The 16237-nt window shown below is 59.6% G+C and overlaps 7 protein-coding genes across 7 annotated transcripts; 6 read left to right on the top strand and 1 right to left on the bottom strand.

The window, feature by feature from the left end:
- Positions 1–493: 493 nt before the first annotated feature.
- On the top strand, positions 494–3742 carry PHYSODRAFT_561742 (hypothetical protein; the record flags this gene model as incomplete). Its single annotated transcript, XM_009531952.1, has 1 exon — positions 494–3742. The coding sequence occupies one exon, from the start codon at positions 494–496 to the stop codon at positions 3740–3742; it is 3249 nt and encodes a 1082-aa protein (XP_009530247.1).
- A 285-nt stretch (positions 3743–4027) lies between these two features.
- PHYSODRAFT_561739 (Mitochondrial/chloroplast ribosomal protein S9) lies at positions 4028–5018 on the top strand (the record flags this gene model as incomplete). The annotated part of the gene is made up of 1 exon (XM_009531951.1): positions 4028–5018. Exon 1 carries the CDS (start codon positions 4044–4046, stop codon positions 5016–5018), a length of 975 nt encoding a protein of 324 aa, XP_009530246.1. The 5' UTR covers positions 4028–4043.
- A 318-nt stretch (positions 5019–5336) lies between these two features.
- PHYSODRAFT_513547 (hypothetical protein) lies at positions 5337–6116 on the bottom strand (the record flags this gene model as incomplete). Its single annotated transcript, XM_009531950.1, has 1 exon — positions 5337–6116. The coding sequence occupies one exon, from the start codon at positions 6114–6116 to the stop codon at positions 5337–5339; it is 780 nt and encodes a 259-aa protein (XP_009530245.1).
- Positions 6117–6161: 45 nt separating this feature from the next.
- On the top strand, positions 6162–10118 carry PHYSODRAFT_286498 (hypothetical protein). Its single transcript, XM_009531949.1, has one exon. The coding sequence runs from the start codon at positions 6446–6448 to the stop codon at positions 7598–7600; it is 1155 nt and encodes a 384-aa protein (XP_009530244.1). The 5' UTR covers positions 6162–6445; the 3' UTR covers positions 7601–10118.
- A 155-nt stretch (positions 10119–10273) lies between these two features.
- PHYSODRAFT_286497 (hypothetical protein) lies at positions 10274–10683 on the top strand. Its single transcript, XM_009531948.1, has one exon. The coding sequence runs from the start codon at positions 10316–10318 to the stop codon at positions 10550–10552; it is 237 nt and encodes a 78-aa protein (XP_009530243.1). The 5' UTR covers positions 10274–10315; the 3' UTR covers positions 10553–10683.
- A 15-nt stretch (positions 10684–10698) lies between these two features.
- On the top strand, positions 10699–12412 carry PHYSODRAFT_512683 (hypothetical protein; the record flags this gene model as incomplete). Its single annotated transcript, XM_009531947.1, has 2 exons — positions 10699–11499; positions 11570–12412. 2 exons carry the CDS (start codon positions 10699–10701, stop codon positions 12410–12412), a joined length of 1644 nt encoding a protein of 547 aa, XP_009530242.1.
- A 415-nt stretch (positions 12413–12827) lies between these two features.
- PHYSODRAFT_257200 (hypothetical protein) lies at positions 12828–15068 on the top strand (the record flags this gene model as incomplete). The annotated part of the gene is made up of 1 exon (XM_009531946.1): positions 12828–15068. The coding sequence occupies one exon, from the start codon at positions 12828–12830 to the stop codon at positions 15066–15068; it is 2241 nt and encodes a 746-aa protein (XP_009530241.1).
- Positions 15069–16237: the final 1169 nt, after the last annotated feature.

Below are 16237 nucleotides of genomic sequence, written 5' to 3'. Positions count from 1 at the left end.
CGACTGATAATGACTTGTTTAGAAATACTGATGACATCCCAGAACTACTGATGTTCGAAAATAGTAATCCAGAAGCAGTTGTGCAGAATACTATTTTCCAATCCCAACACAAAATCTCAGTAGTATTTACTGACTTACGGAAATTCCTCTCGGTCAGTGCCGTGTGAGTGCTATCGTCATGTGCAGACCACGGCACAACCACCAACATGGCTTGCGTTAGCTTGGTGATACTGTAACGCTCCGTCAGATTACAAGACGAGAAAAACACATGGGATCGCAGTCTGGTGATAGTGGTGACAAGTGTTTGCCCTGCCCAGGCGTCTCTACTGTACCAGTAGAATAAACCCCGGGTCACCTGTTTCTTATTTTTTGTGCTTGCAGTCTTATCGTTTATTTAAGAAACTCACGCGCCGATTGGCCCATTCAGCGTGGGTTCAGCAACTGCCTTCGCCCTAGACAGTATTGAGCGCTCGTGATGACACAGATCCCGAGCATGTCGCTGCGGTCTGCGTCGACTGCAGCCGCGGGCGAGCTGCTCCTGTCGACCTCCAAGTCGCGCGCGTCCTCCGCGTCGTCGGTGTCCATCTCTCCGGCCTCCGCGAGCCACGCGCGCAGCCTGGCCACGCCCACACCTGGTGCGCGCGCCGTGCCGAACGACGTGCCGCTGCGCTTCCACTGGGAGGGCTACCTGCAGAAGCGCAGCGACTGGCTCAAGCACTGGGAGACGTACTACTTCGTGCTGCGCGGCCGCTCGCTGTACTGCTACCTGTCGGAGGAGGACGCGCGCCGCCAGAACGCCAAGTCCAAGATCAAGAAGGGCAAGTTCGGCTTCTCGGAGCGCGTGTCGCTCGTCAAGGCGTGGGACGTGGAGGAGACCCCGGCCGGGGGCAGCTCCGGCCAGACGGGCTCTGCCGCCTCCACACCCGTCGCCGGTGCTGGCTCGCAACCGGAGGTTGCGGTCGACGCGGCGGCGGCCGCTACGAGCCCGTCGTCAGCAGCGACCGTAGACTCCGAGTCCTCCTTCAGGTTCACCATGGCCACGCACAAGGGCCACCAGCTGCACTTCCGCACCAACTCGGAGGCCAGCAAGCACGTGTGGCTGCAGTTCGTGGCCAACGCCATCGCGGACTATGACCTCGCGGGGCACATGCGGCCGGCCGTGCAGCGCCTTCGGACCAACGTGGTGGACTTTTACACGGGCTACGAGTACTTCTACGCGGCTCTGTGTGCGCGCGTGTCGGCCGATGAAGGGGGAGTGAGGATGGATGTGCCTCCCTCGCCGTCCGCAACCGGACCGGGTACTCCGGGCGTCGGATCGTCCGAGGACACGGACAGATCGAGTCTCACACTGGCGCTGCCGAGCGGCAAGAAGCCCACCGCGTCCTACATGCCGGTCACGCCCAACCAACCCATGGCCAAGACGAACGTGGTCGCGCCGATGGACCACGCGCTGCTCCGCTTCTTCTCGCTGCTGAAGTCAGACGTGATCCTCCGTAGCAACTACCTGCCCATGGTGCCGTTTGAAGGCAAGTATCGTGGATACGCAGGTGTGCTCGAGTACTTTTCCAGGTTGTCCCAGTCAGTGCAGATGGAGCAGTTCATTGTCGAGAGCATCCAGATGGAGGAGGACGAGGAGCACGACGAGGCCCCGGATTTCGAGTCTCGTCCCCCCCGGAACCGCAACAGGGTGGTCGTCATCTCTGGGAGGGAAACCATGCAGGTGCGGTACAACCAAACTACGTTTATGCAGCAGTGGACGCACAAACTGCACTTCAAGCCGAATGATAACGGGCGCGTTAGCCGCTGGGAGATTTTCGGCGACGTCGTGGCCTCCAGCGTGGTGTTCAAAGCCCCTGGCTGCACGACGAATCTCACGCTACCGTCGCTGGCTGAGCGTATCCGTGAGTCGGTGGTTGGTGGTTATGTGGTTTCGATTAATCTGCACCAAATTACGGACGTTCGGTCGCACGAGTTGCAAGGCGACGAGTTCTTCGTACGCTGTTCGCTGGATACCAACGAATTTGAAGGCGTGTGGCACACGGAGGCGCAGTCTCGAGCTGCCGCCCCTGTGGAGATCCCCGGCGATTCATCTGGAAGCGAGCTGGCGTCTTGGTCCTACAACTACCAGCAGGAGCTGTATCTGCAGTTTGATCGGCTATCGCGCGATGACAACACGGTGCTTCTCATTGAATGCTGCCGCAACTCGAACCACGAGGTCGTGGCGCGCACGCACGTGAATCTTGCAAGCTTCTTGAACGGCAGCAGTGGTGTTAGCAGTTTCGCCACCACGGGCGGGACAATTTCCAGTCGGTTGATGGGTCGACGCAGCCGTCGGAAAACCAACAGCAATGCGTCGAGAGTAGGCGAGATGCACTCCTACGTGCTGTCCAACGACCACCAGAGCTTCTTCGGTAAATTGCTGCTGGGCATCACGATCTCCGCCATGTCCCATCGGTCGGTATCGCAGCGGTCGTCGACGTCAAGCTTCCGGGACAGCTATCGGGACAGCATTGGGTCAGATGATGGCAGTATGGGTCCTCCTTCCTTCGCGTCGATGGCGTCGTTCGAAAGCTCGTCGACGCGGAACAGTTTCCGCGCGTTCACCAAGCAGTTTTCTCCACCTGGGGAGGACGTCATGCATCAGTTTGTCATCAACGGCGTACGGTATCAGTTGGCTGAGAAGTACCGAATGGTGAAGATCGTAGGAAAGGGTACGTACGGTGAGGTGATCGCAGCGAGCGATTTTGTTCACGGCGGCACGTTCGCGATCAAGAAGCTGGGCCAGTTCCTGCGGCATCCGAAGGTGGCTCTGTTGGCTTTACGCGAGATCAAGCTCATGAGTGAAATCGGCACACATCCGTGCCTCATGGGCTTGCACGAACTGCAGCGGCCATTGGATTACGAGCACTTCGAAGATCTATACATCATCCAGCCGCTCATGGAGACAGACCTGTGCCGCATTATCCACTCGAAGGAGAGTTTGAGCGACGACCAAGTGCAGTACTTCTTGTACCAGATGCTGTGCGGCATTCACTACCTGCACTCAGCGGACGTCTTGCACCGTGACATCAAGCCAAGCAACATCCTCGTGAACTCGGACTGTCGGATCAAGATCTGCGACTTCGGGCTGGCTCGGCACGCGAACGACCGGGACCTGGCTGAAGGACTGTCTGAGTACGTGGTCACGCGATGGTACCGAGCGCCAGAGCTCCTACTCGCCAACGCGTACACGAAGGCTATCGATATGTGGTCTATCGGGTGCATCTTTGCCGAGCTTCTGGGCCGGCGTATTATGTTCCCGGGGACGTCCTACGTGGACCAGCTCAAGGTGATTGTGGACATCGTGGGCACGCCCACGACCTTCAGCTTCTGCGATAACCCTGTGGCACGTCGCTACGCTGGTCGGCAGTTCCTGATCCAGAGCCAGAAGGTGCCCAAGGTGGACTGGGCGCAGGTCTTCCCGGAGGCCAACCCGGACGGACTGGACCTGCTGGACAAGCTGCTGCAGTTCGACCCGGCCAAGCGAATCACGGCGGCCGAGGCCCTGGAGCACCCGTACGTGAGCCAGTGGCGCGACCCGCAGCTGGAGATGCCGTGCCACGCCGATGTAGCGACGAAGCTCACCCAGTTCGACTACGCACAGGTGTCGTACGACCCGCAGACGCTCAAGGACCTGCTCTACCAGGAGGTCATGAAGGCGCAGCGGCCGCCCCAGCAGCAGCCTCAGACCATCGCCGAGTGAGCGGCCTTGTAGACCTGTACCATGTAGAGAAGTGAGGCACGGAGGCAGAAACACTAAGAAAAAAATCGACATCAATAAAGTAAAAGGCAAGAAGCTCGCAAGGCGCAAGTACCCCCAGCCTGGGGGCATGTTGATGGAAAATGGCTACACCCTCAAATCCTCTCCTGTTGCATACATTTCCCCTCCCCAACGTCATACTTGTTTTTTTTCGTCCAATGACACGGCGTTATTCCTCTCCTCCACACACCACCATAGCCGGCCGAGCCATTTCACGCCTCTCATTCCCCCGCACCTACTCGCGATGAAGCTGCTGCTGCTGACGGCGCGTCGCGTGGCGCGCGCGGCGGCCCCCGCTGCGGCCAGTGCGCTGTGTCCGTCTGTGCGTCCCGCCTTCAACGCCGTGTCGGTGCCCGGCGCGCGCTTCCTGAGCGACAAGCCCGGCAACAAGAAGAACACGGACGCCGCCAAGCTCTTCGCCTCCAAGGACGACGACAGCGACAGCGACTCGGACTCGGACAGCGACTCGGACTCGGACAGCGACTCGGACGACGAGCAGGAGGAGGTCGAGGTGGAGGAGCTGCTGCCCATCGACGAGGACGGCATCTCCACGGCCGAGCGGCGGCGCCGCCTCGACGCGTTCCTGGCGCACAACGCCGAGTACTTCGACGAGGAGCGCTGGGGCGCCGAGGACGGCGAGAAGTGGTTCGGCTTCGACGGCGACATCGACGCCGTCACGGAGGAGGGCGTGCCCACGTGGCTGCAGTCCGTGCGCAACATGGTGAGCGTGGAGGACGAGCGCGCGATGCGCGCCAAGTCGGCCCGCATCGCCTTCCACGAGGCCAAAAACAAGATCGTGCGCGTTCGCAAGCTGGACGAGAAGGGTCGCGCGTACGGCACGGGCCGCCGCAAAACCAGCACGGCCCGCGTGTGGGTCAAGCCCGCCGCGCAGCCCTTCACGGGCCGCATCAAGGTGAACAAGAAGGACCTCGTTGACTACTTCGTGCGCGACACGCACCGCGAGGACGTGCTCAAGCCCTTCTCCACGGTTGAGAAGATCGGCTACTTTGACGTGGTCTGCACGGTCAAGGGAGGAGGTATGACGGGACAGGCTGGCGCCGTGCGCCACGGCATTGCCCGCGCGCTGCAGAACTTCGACCCGGAGATGCGCCCGGCGCTCAAGAAGGCGGGACTGCTCACGCGTGACCCGCGTATGGTCGAGAGGAAGAAGGCTGGTCAGGCCAAGGCCCGTAAGAAATTCCAGTGGGTCAAGAGATAGATGCAACGCAGGCAGGCAGGAGAGAAGGCTGCTGTCAGACAGGAGCCTCAAAAGAAGCAGGCAGCAAGGCGACGAGAGGAGAGAGAGCTGGCTGCACGTGCAGTGCAGTGCGAGTGCAGCCATGGTATCTGCCCAACTCAAAGCATTACCCGTCTGTCAGTCGTGTGTCCAAATTTCCGTTTATTGCCATACATATCTGAAGAAGCTCAGCTCGCTCATAGTAGTACGCGCAGTTCCGTCACCATGTGCGAGTCCAGTCTTCTTCCTCCTGCTCACTGCTCACTTTGTTTCTTTATGACCTGATGCGTGTCTAGCGCGCTACAACGCCATGGACGCCTCCAGCTTCCGCAGCGCCTCCAGCTCGTCTTCGTCCGCGTTGCCCACCACGTTGATGTTGGATTCCACGGTGTGTGTTGGCACGTCCGGCAAATTATACTGCGCTAAAGGAGCGAGCGGGGCCGAAGGCGCAGCGGCGGCGGCCGCTGCAGTTGCTGCTGCAACAGGCGCGGGCGGAGCTCTGGCCGCGGCCACCGCAGCTTCTGCGGGCGTGACGGCGATGGGCTCCAGCGTCTTCTCCTCGAGCTCGAGCTCCTCCATCTCGCGCAGCTCGTCCTCGAGCTCGTCGTCGTCGTAGAGCTGCGAGCCCAGCGGCTGCGAGATGGCGCGGCCGATCTCGTCCGCCGTGGCCATCTCCTCCTGGATGTCGTCCATGATGTTGTCCACCTTGTCCACGTTCATCTGGCCGTGGATGGCCTTCATCTGCTCGGCGCCCGAGCGCAGCGCCGTGAACGTCTCCATGTTGACGTGCGCGCTCTCGAGCGTCATGACCTGCGTTTCCAGCGTCATGCGCGCACCCTGCAGCTTCTCCACCTCGGCCTCGTACATCTTCTTGCGCTTGAGCGCGAAGATGGCGCCGCGCTTGTCCTTGGCGGCGCTCTTCTGCTTGGCCTCCTGCAGCTGCAGCGCGATCTTCTTCACGATGTGCAGCTCGCGCTTCTCCAGCGACTCCAGCTGCTCGCGCAGCTTGCGGATCGTCTCGGCCGTCGCCACGGGCCCCGTGCGCGCGGGCGCCGCCGACTTGCGCCCGAACAGGTTCATCCTGGTACTGCCGCCGCTGATGCCCGGCCCTTGTAGTTGTGAGTTGAGAATCCAGGTGCTACGTATCAAAACACAATATGGTGTAACATTTGTGTATATACTTAGTGTACTTACTTAGCGGGTTAAAGATCAGTACAATGGGCGTCGAACGGTATGTTTACGTACCGCATAACCTGCACTCAGCATAAAACTACTTGATGGAATTCCCGAACCCATTTTAGAACGGCAGTTAAAACCACCTTCCAGAATCTAAATATAGCCTACGCCTGTAGTGCAGCATGTGGTGTGCTCACACACCAAAATGTCGATGACGCGACGGTTGCAGCCAGATGGTCCGTGTCACACGCAAAGGCATCCATTTCCTATCGGTTTCGGAGCTGCTCGCTCGGCAGTCCCCAAGCTCCTCCTCCCTCTTTATGCTGGCGCGCATGGCTCGCGAGTGGAGCGTGTTCATGCGGCAGCCCGTGCTGCCCCGCCACAGCAAGCACCACCCGCACTCGTGGCTGCGCCACGTGACGCTGCTGCGCGCGCTGCTGGTGGGCGCGACGCTCTTCGTCTGCTGGGGCTACACGCAGCTCCTGGTGCGCTATGGCAGCATCTCGCCCGCCGCCACGGCGCTCTTCACGACGGCGTACGACGGCCGCCTGGCCGACGACTTGCCGCCTATGTCGCCGCCCTGGCGCCCGCCCTTCCGCGTCGTGGTGTCGCTCACCACGACGCCCAGCCGCCTCGACAAGGTCATGGACAGCGTGCGCTCGCTCACGCGGCAGTCGCTGCAGCCCGACCAGATCTATGTCAACATCCCCGAGGGCCCCATGAAGCGGCACCCGGAGCGCTCGTACGACGAGACGGAGATCCCGTCCGAGCTCGTGGGACTCGCGCCGCTGGTCAAGGTCAACCGCTGCATGGACGACGGCCCGGCCACCAAGCTGCTGGGTGCCTTGAGGCTGGAGGACGACCCGACCACGCTCATCATCACGCTGGACGACGACTTCGAGTACCCTGCGGAGCTGGTGGCGTCGCTGGCCTGGGAGGCTGTGGCCAAGCCAGACGATGCTCTGGGCGTCTGCGGATGGGGCATGCTGCCCATGTGGCACGAAGTGGGCGTGGTGCCCGCCTACGTGCCGTACTTCATGCGTCCTCGCGGCCGCTACGTGGATATCTTACAGGCGTGCTGCGGCAATGCCTACCGACGCGGATTCTTCTCGGACGTGGAGGCTCTGGCTGACATCCCGTCGGTCTGTGTGACAGTTGACGATGTGTGGATTGCTGGATACTTGCGGACGGTGGAGCAGCGCCATAGCGCTTTGATCAGCAAGAGGCTGGATCCGTCCGACCCGGAGTGGAAGAAGGAGGAGGCGCGCTCCTCCGAGCGCCAGATGACGCTGTCGAGCTTTAACCACGAGCACCAGGTTCATTATAAGTGCGTGCAGGCTCTCGAGGAGAAGTTCCAGCGGCGGTGGACGCGTAACTTTGAAGAGTAGGCAGGCACGTACGCACAGGTAGTATAGCTTGATAGATGTTCAGGCGGGAACGAAGAGTTTGTCGGCTTCGTTGCTGTCTGTAAGCCATAGACAACACCATTTAAACACTGGGATAGGTATGTACGCATGTGTATTACTCGTTCTTGTCGATAGTGCTGCGTGGCGTCAAGGATGCTCACCGCCCTCGCCTCTCCTCATTCCAACGGAGGAGGAATCCCCACCACGGATCAATCACCTGCCGTCTAATTCAATTTGCGGGCAATCGGAAAGGGAAGCGCAAGTCAAGCTGGAGTGAAATCAACGCCTTTTACACCGGGGCTTCAGTCTCCTAACAGCGCAAGACGCATCTACTCGTTGCCATTGTGGATGGCACCAGCCTCGTCCACGGACGAAATTTGACTGCAAACAGCACACAAACGCAAGGTTAGTATCAGCAAAAAGCCACCGCAAAACGATACAGAGGCAGGAATACGTACATCCACTTCTTGTCGAGCGTCTCCTTCCACAGCGTGACCTTGTGGTCACCGGATGACACGGCCAGTACGTTGCCCGTAACAGACCAGCTCACACGCCACACGGGGGCGTCGAACGTGTGCAGCAGCTCGCGCTTCCAGGTAGTGTCCTCCGCAGTCTGCGACCAGATGTACACGTGCTTGTCCTCCGAGCAACTGGCAATGAGGTTCACGGGCAGACCCGTGCTCGGGGCCCAAGCCACATCACGAACCCAGTCGCTGTGCGCAGGAACGGAGCTCAATTCCTGCTTCGTCCACTCGGTCTCGCCCTCCGCGAGGCTCCAGATCTTGATCGTCTTGTCGCATGAGGCCGTCACCACACGGCGGATCGGGCCCGCGGGACCCTGCGAGCCCACCGAATTGAACGGCGCCCAGCTCACAGCGTTGCAGCCCAGCGCGCTGTCCTTGAAGTGGCTCACACTCCAGCCCTCCGCTGCAATAACCACGACATTGCACCATTTCTCAGTAAATCACCGCACTAGAAAAGAAAGGATACTCGAGTCAACTGCAGCTGAACACGTACGCGAGTAGCTAAGCACGGAGACGGTGCCGTCAGCCGAGGCGCAGGCGAGCGCGAGTCCGTACTCGTGCGGCGCCCAGGCGATGCTGTTGACCGAGGACTCGTGGAAGGCGTGCACGTAGGCCTGCGTCCACTGGTTCAGGCTCTGCTCGCGGTAGATGATCACCTTGCCGTCGTACGAGCAGGCCGCCAGCAGCACGCCGAACTTGGGGTGCGCCCACGCCACCTGCCACACGGGGCCCTCGTGTCTAATTTACCCGGCAACACAGTATCAAGAACAATTACTTAGTCGCCGCGCAATAAATAATTGTCAATAGATCCAAGAGCTACTGAGCTACGCACGTACCCCGTCAAGATCTGCTCGTTGTTCTGCACGTCGCCCGTGACGTCGTACACCTTGATGGTGCGGTCCGAGGAGCACGTGGCCAGACGCTTGCCGTAGTAGTCCAGCTGCGCATCGTGCTGTTAAACCGATGAGAGGTGGGAATTAGTCCAATTGGCAGTAGTTTATGGGCGTTAGAGGCGCCGCAAGAGCGTGCGGAAAGAGGGAGGACAGAGTGCACACGACATACGATCATGTCCTCGTGCTGCGTGTCGATGGAGAGGATGGGGGCGCTCATGGTGGCCGAGCTGGGGTCGAGTCGGGGCTGGCGCTCTGTGCTTCGGTGGCAGCTCGAGCCTTTTGTGAACTTGGGGAGCGAGATCCAGCTCGAAATTTTACCTTATGTACACCACATAGTGATTCATCCGGCCAATCAAAACGAGACAAATCAAAGTTTAACGTTTAACTTTTGAATATGGAAGTCTTGCATGAATTATAGTGTCGCTAGGACGCAGCTTTTAGATCGCGGAGCTCACCACCAGCCTCTGTAGCGACGGAATGGAGGGGAGAAGCATAGTACAATGTCGATAGACACCTGAAGTGGTCGTGGCGGTGCGATACTGCGACGAAAAGCTCTGCTCACCAGCCGGGGTTCTCGTCCTCGTCGGGCACGACCATGACGAGACTCTGCCAGCCGAACTCCTTCCAGTTGAGCTGGAAGAGCAGGACCCACGAAATGAACAGCACCGTCCAGAAGCAGAAACCCATGAACGATCGGCGCACCCCTAAAGGTAACAACAACAAATGTCACAATAACAGTGAGATCTCAATGCGAGCACGAGCACGACTGTATCAGGAGACTAGGCTCCGGTGGGCCTGTGCTGCTATGAAGTTACTGCACATATAGGCGTACACATGGTGACGGTGGCGTCGATGGACGGGTCCATGAACTGCTTGCGGTAGAAGATGACGTTGACGAGGTGCAGCCACGGCAGAAACGCCAGCCCCCCGATGAACATCTTCTTGGCGATGCTCTCGTCCGCCTCCTTGTTCAGGTTGCGCGTGAAGTTGCCGCGGTTGTTGGTGTCGCCACTGGGCGGCTCGGCCCGAGGCGCCTCCTCCAGCACGGGCGTGTCCGTCACCGACTCGTTTTGATCGTGCCTCGCCATCTTCGACTGAAATGAGACCGACAACTGGCGTTTTGTATCGAGCGTAGCCTTGGTTACTCCTGTGTATCGTACCCCGGGTACTCTTTCTGCACAGAGACGCTCTCAGTGTTGAAGCCACCACACAACAAATCCAGTCGACTAAAGCAGCGGCGCGCTTCCAGGCTTCCAGGTATCGGTCCATCAGTCGACGGCATGTACGGCGGCAACTACTACCCCCCCACCACAGCAGGGGTATCCTCCTCCCCTCCCCCGCCGCAGCAAGCTCAGGCCTATTACGCAGCCCAGGGTCGACAGCTCTTCGTGCAGGCGACTCTGACCCCGCAGCCGGCTTATGTTGCGTACCCAGGCGTCGTGTACGCTGGCGGCCACTACAAGCACAAGAAGTGCAAGCACTACAAGCACAAGCACAAGGGCTTCAAGTTCAAATAGCAGCCGAGCTCAGTCAGTCGAGACTGAGGTCTGCACGCGCTGGTAGAGTATGTAGAGCAGCTAGCTAAATGCGGTAATGCACTGTACCCTCGCGGCGTAACCCCGGTTACGATCGTGCAACGCTTATTGATACTTCTGCGTCCAAGATGGCCGGCACGCGGCTGCAGATCGTCGGCGCCTTCGTGCTGTTCGCGCTGCTGGCGGCGCCCGTGGCCTGGCACCTCACGCAGGTGGAGCGCGTGGATCTGCCCGTGTCGCGCATCCAGCAGCTCTCGTGGGACGCGTCGCGCTTCGGCGGGACGGACCCATTCCAGGTCGATATCTACAGCGTGCGATCGGGATCTTCCGCGCCGCCTTCCAGCGCCCCCAACGTCGTGTACAAGACGCACAACTTAGAGCTAACAATTGAGCAGAAGAAGACGCTGGAAAAGTCCGCGCAGTTGGGTCCGCAAGCCACGGACGATGCGCTGCAGACGCTTGTGAACACGCAGCACAAGCGCTTCAGTGTGTTCCTGCTCTGCGACGAGAAGGCGGCGGGGTCTGCTCCAGTTCTGACGGTCGGGAAACATCGCCACGCTTGGTCTTCGCAGTGCCAAGTGACGAAGGGGGATGAAGTGCACTCGGCTATCGAGACGCTGATGACGCGCCATGTGTACCCCCAAGCAGACGAGAAGAGCGAGAAGAAGAATGTTGATACGAGGACGGCGCGGAGAGCGCTGCACTACCGACTGCAGTTCTCTTTATTGAAGGAGAACCCCACGACCCCGTGGAATGAAAACCTGCAGACGCTTGTGGATCGGTATTTGGGGAAGCTCGTGCAGAAGGTTGGAGCGGTTGCCAACTTCACCGTGGAGACCCAGATCGTGCAGTATGCTAGACTGGCGAAGGAAGTCACGCCGAGCGCCGATGGGACGGAGTTCTATCTCAACGCTGAAGATCTCAAACAGGTGAGGCTGAGTTGATCATGGGCTTGTCAGTACGTGGCTGACGTCGTGTTTGTCGTTTGGTGCTGTTTAGTTCAAGAGTGCGAACGACTTCCTGGACGCCTCGGTGCTCGGCGACGGAGAGCAAGTGTTGCACTTCATGGCCGCGCTGCCCGATCCTGCGCACGCTCCACTGTCTATTCGTCCTGATGGTCAAGAGAAGAGTTTGGCGACGTCTTTCGAGCTGCCTGGTTGGGGAATCGCCGTCATTTTGAACTCCCACGCGCTCAACGGCAAGCCTTCTGTCAACGCTACTGAAAAGGAGATAGCTGCGTTGACTGCCAAGACGAAGGAGCGCGAGCTGCAGCGCGTCATGGGGCTTTTCGTATCCGAGTTGCGCACGCTGCTCGGCGTTCCGTCCTTCTCTCGTCGGCAGCAAAAGGAGGATGCCACTCGGCGACTCCAGTTCCTGCCCTCGCCTGCCGACGGCATTGCTGACTGGGAGCTGGACGTCGTCATGCGCGACCGATTCACGAAACTCATACAGACAGCGATCGAGACGCTGCAGTCGACTGTCAAGCTCGTGGAGACGCTGCCGGAGCTGAGCGTGCTGGAGCGCGTGCAGACCCGCGTGGAGACGGCCGTCACTCGACTCGAGGCCATCCTCTGCGACAGCAACGTGGAGCAGCGGCAAGAGTGCGTGGAGGTGTCGGATCTGCGCAGTCTGCTGGCCATGGCGCGCCAGGCGTCGGAGCTCACGGACGCCGCGTACTACGACCACACCATGATCCGCCAGCTCTACTTCCCGCAGGAGCAGATGCTGGGTGTGTACGCGCCGCTGCTCGCGCCGCTCATCCTGCCATTCCTGCTGGGCTTCGTCCGCGAGCTCAAGCGCTTCAAGGCGAAACGCGCGGCCAAGAAGACCAAGTTGCAGTAAAGTGTCCACATCGGTAATAATGGCTACATAAGGTGGACACTCGCTGTCACCTCTTTAAAATGATATTGTTCCCTCTTAATTAAGTATACATTGCTCCATAATTATACATAGTAGTCCCCAGGCTCTCCCCATAGCCAAAGTGGAGGGCCACAACATCCACGAAGCCTCGCTTCAGCACCTCAGGTACGCCGCGCTGTGCTGCTGCTCACGAACATGACCTGGTCGGGGGAGTGACACCGCCATGATCGCCGCTGTCTGCTCTCTCCGGCCATATAAATTGCATCTACACGCGCTCCCTGCATCCTGCACAAAGTGCTGATCTCTGTTTGTATCTATCTGCCCGTTCCGCAGCCTTTTACCCCCGCGTGCAGCCTCGATCCCCCGCCTTTGAAGCAGCCTCTGACGCCCGCCCGCCATGGCCTCGGAAGAATCGCTGTTCGGCTCGTCCATGGACGGGCTGCCGGCCTTCTTCACCAACGGCAGCGTGGACGACACCAAGTATGAGTCGCTGCTGGCCGACCTGCGCGCGCACGACCTCCTGGGCCCCGTGGAGAGCGGCGCCAAGGCCAGCGACGCCGGCGGCTCGTCGCTCTTCTTCAACGACGCGTTCTCGGCCGTGTTCATGGGCAACTTCCAGTCCGGCGCAGCTCCGGCAGGCAACAAGCCCAGTGGAGGCGCGGCCGGCCGCGCGCCGCCCGGTCTGAGCGCTCCGCCTGGACTGGCCGCGCCCTCGGAAGACCTCAAGTGGGCCAGAGGCCAGCAGGAGTTCTCCAGACTCGAGGAGAAGTTCTACGGGTCGACGGCCGACAAGACGGCGGCTTCAACTGCCGGTGGTCGCGCCGCGCCGCCTGGGTTGAGCCTCGAACAGGACTCTGAGCTTGACGAGAGCCAGGTGCCTGGTCTTCGTGGACTGGGGCTTGATGACGACGACTCGGTCGTGGATGCGGTGCCCCCGCCGTCCAAGCAGACACCGCCTCCCCTTCCGCAGGCTCCTCCGGTCCCGGCACCTCCGATGCCTCCCATGCAGAACGCCCAGCCGCCGAATGCGTGGGGTGCGCCGCCGATGGCTCCTCCTATGTCGCCTCCCAACCCGCAGCAGCAGCAGCAGATGCAGTACATGCCGCCTCCTCCGCCACAAATGCAAGGCCGGCCTCCGCACCCGATGCACATGCAGGGTCCTCCGATGCCCCCTCCGCCGCAGGGAATGTATCCTCCTGGCCCGCCGACCCCGCAGTTCTACGGGCGTGGCCCGCCGCCTCCTATGCGCCCGCCCTTCCCTGGACCCCCGGGAGCGTTCGGACGCAATGGAATGCCTCGCCCTCCTCCGCAAATGCAGCCGCCTGCGTTCAAGATGATGACACCGCGTGACGTGAACTTTGTGATGCAGCAGCAGATGAAGTGGCTGCGCTCGAGCGACCCATTCAGTGACGACTACTACTTCCACAACTACATGCAGAAGCGCGCGCGTGCTGGCGTGCCCGGCCGCCCGTCGGTCCCGCTTCCGTCGTGGAAGCTCCAGCACGTCAAGTCAGTGGACCCGCGCGATGTGCAGCGCGAAGTCAAGTCTCGCAACTGGGAGTCGGAGTACCATGTCCTCGGACGCAACGCCAAGAGCAGTTTGTACCGGCCGAAGCAGCTGCTCAACCTTGCAGGCAAGGAGGAAACGACCTCGCCGCCGGCTTCGTCGCCGACGAATGCCGCGGATCCGGAACGCACGCCTTCCAGTGGTGGCGAGGAAGAGGCCACGTCTTCAGCGCCCGCGGCGGCCGAGTCGAGCAGCGAAGCTGCCAGCCCTAAGCACGTTCGCGGCTCAAGCCCCGGTGCCCAGGCTGTCGCTGCCGAAGCTCAAGCTGCCAAGGTCCTTCGCATGAGTGACGATGCCGGCAAAAACTCCGTGTTCGCGAACGATACCTGGAAGCTGCGTCTCCAACTTGATCGCGGTATGCAGTGCCTGCTGTCGCTGCAGGACGCTCGCCACTTGCTCGATGCGCGTGGCATCAATGTCCAGCAGTTCCACTCGATGAACGAGGACGAGATGGACCCTGCGCTTGTTGAGCTGCGCTCGCGCACTACGTCGCTGCTGATTGAGCTAGCGGGTCTGCTCGGTGTGATTGTTACGCAGCCGGCCGATGCTGACAGTGAAGCTGCTTCTCGTGGCGTCATGAGCTGTGATGTCCAGCAACTTCAGAGGATGCTGACGGCGACGAAGGGGAAGATGCTGGTGAGTCGCGCGCTGCCGTTGCTGCACCCCTCGGCTCGGTTTGTGTTGCTTCCTCACCTGGTGGATCACCTCCTGTCCGGACGGACTGACGGCGGTCGCCAAAATGATGTCAACGATGCGGGTGATGACCGCCTGTGCCAGACGCTGGTGCTCATGCTGCTGTATGTCCCGCCTGCCCCGCCCGCCGAGCTGCTGACCGAATGCCTGCAGCGGGCACTGAGCGGCCACGACGTGCAGTCGCTGTCCATCGTTCTGCACAACCGCGCGCGTGCTGAGTCGCTTCAGGCCCTGCTGCAGCGTGGCGGGTCAGCCGTCCAGCAGTTGGCAGAAGCGGAAGGAGCCAACGCTGAGCATGCAAACAGTGTCAAGCAGCAGTGGGAGCACCACCAGGGTGTGTTCGTGCAGCTTGCCACCGCCATCAAGCAGGCGGCTTAAAGGCGATAAGCTTTCGCGTTCAGTTCTTCGTGCGACGGCGGAACTATGCCTACTTCTAGCTACCAAGTTTGCTTTCATACACTTTTATATACTACCTGGTGACAGGCTAGAGGGGTTTTTATATCTGCTCACATTGGGCATATCTATCGCGAACTCGATGCTCACTTCAACACAACTCATTGCATTTTGTGTACTCAGAATTAAGGGGGTTTTGGGGACCAGGGTGATTTTTTATTGTCAAAGCGGCTCAATGCCAAGCTGTAACTATTCGTGCGATTTAAGATCCGCGAGCGTAGCAGATTAAGCCCAGGCATCTCTGGCGCGAACGCTACCTGTGGTTCAGGATATGTGTATGTAGCCCACGGCCGTAAACCGTGGCAAACCGCAAAGTCCACGGATGAATGGAAATGAAGAATGGGGAAACAGCCCAATCGATATCTCCTCTCACTGTTGGCCCAACAGTGTTGGGTCGTGTCCGGCTTGCAGTAAGGTAAACGGCCAATCTCGGGCCGTTTGGTCAATTCGGGGCCGTCGTGGTTTTGACCAGTGAGGACGCTTTCTGTCTTGTTATTCGTAGAAATAATATTAAGTACGAAACCTATACAGTCTGCCCCCGCAAATCTGGAAAGGTCGGACCAATAGAAACTGCAAGGTTGCGAAACTTGCAAAGGGCTTGACAGAAGTGTCAATGTACTGAATTACTCAATTAATGGGAAAGTAGCGCCTCGTCTTGTACCGTCGGCTCAGTTTTCAAGCAGAGCGCGGTCGTTGAGGGGGGTCGGCGATATAATACTGTATCGCCGAATATCCGATATTCTTGTGTTCGTACTTGTACATATAGTGAAGAGTTTGTCTTGGTCGCGGAGCATCGCATCACGTAGACCGCTGCCTGGGACGGTCGTTTAGGGAGTTCTAATGTCCGTACTGCCCCATCGTTCAGGGCAAGGTACTGTCGCCCAAACCGTATGCCGTCATGTTTGCATCGTGCTACAGCAATAACTTTAGTGAAAGTTTCACTCCTGCTATAATAACTATTTAGCAACTTGCACTTCCCGCTAGAAGGCCTGGTCCCTCCATTTTTCACTAAACTCAGTACCCATCATCCAGCAAGCGCAAATCTCGTGTGCATAACTGTACTAGCTCTGCGAGGTACATTCGACATCGCTATT

This window comes from Phytophthora sojae (genome assembly GCF_000149755.1).
Source record: "Phytophthora sojae unplaced genomic scaffold PHYSOscaffold_6, whole genome shotgun sequence".
NCBI classification, from domain to species: Eukaryota; Oomycota; class Peronosporomycetes; order Peronosporales; family Peronosporaceae; genus Phytophthora; species Phytophthora sojae.
This window is presented reverse-complemented; position numbering and strand designations above follow the sequence as displayed.

Excerpts from the sequence above, each read along its gene's own strand:
- PHYSODRAFT_286497 (XM_009531948.1), top strand. The coding sequence starts at position 10,316 with ATGTACGGCGGCAACTACTACCCCCCCACCACAGCAGGGGTATCCTCC.
- PHYSODRAFT_286498 (XM_009531949.1), top strand. The coding sequence starts at position 6,446 with ATGGTCCGTGTCACACGCAAAGGCATCCATTTCCTATCGGTTTCGGAG.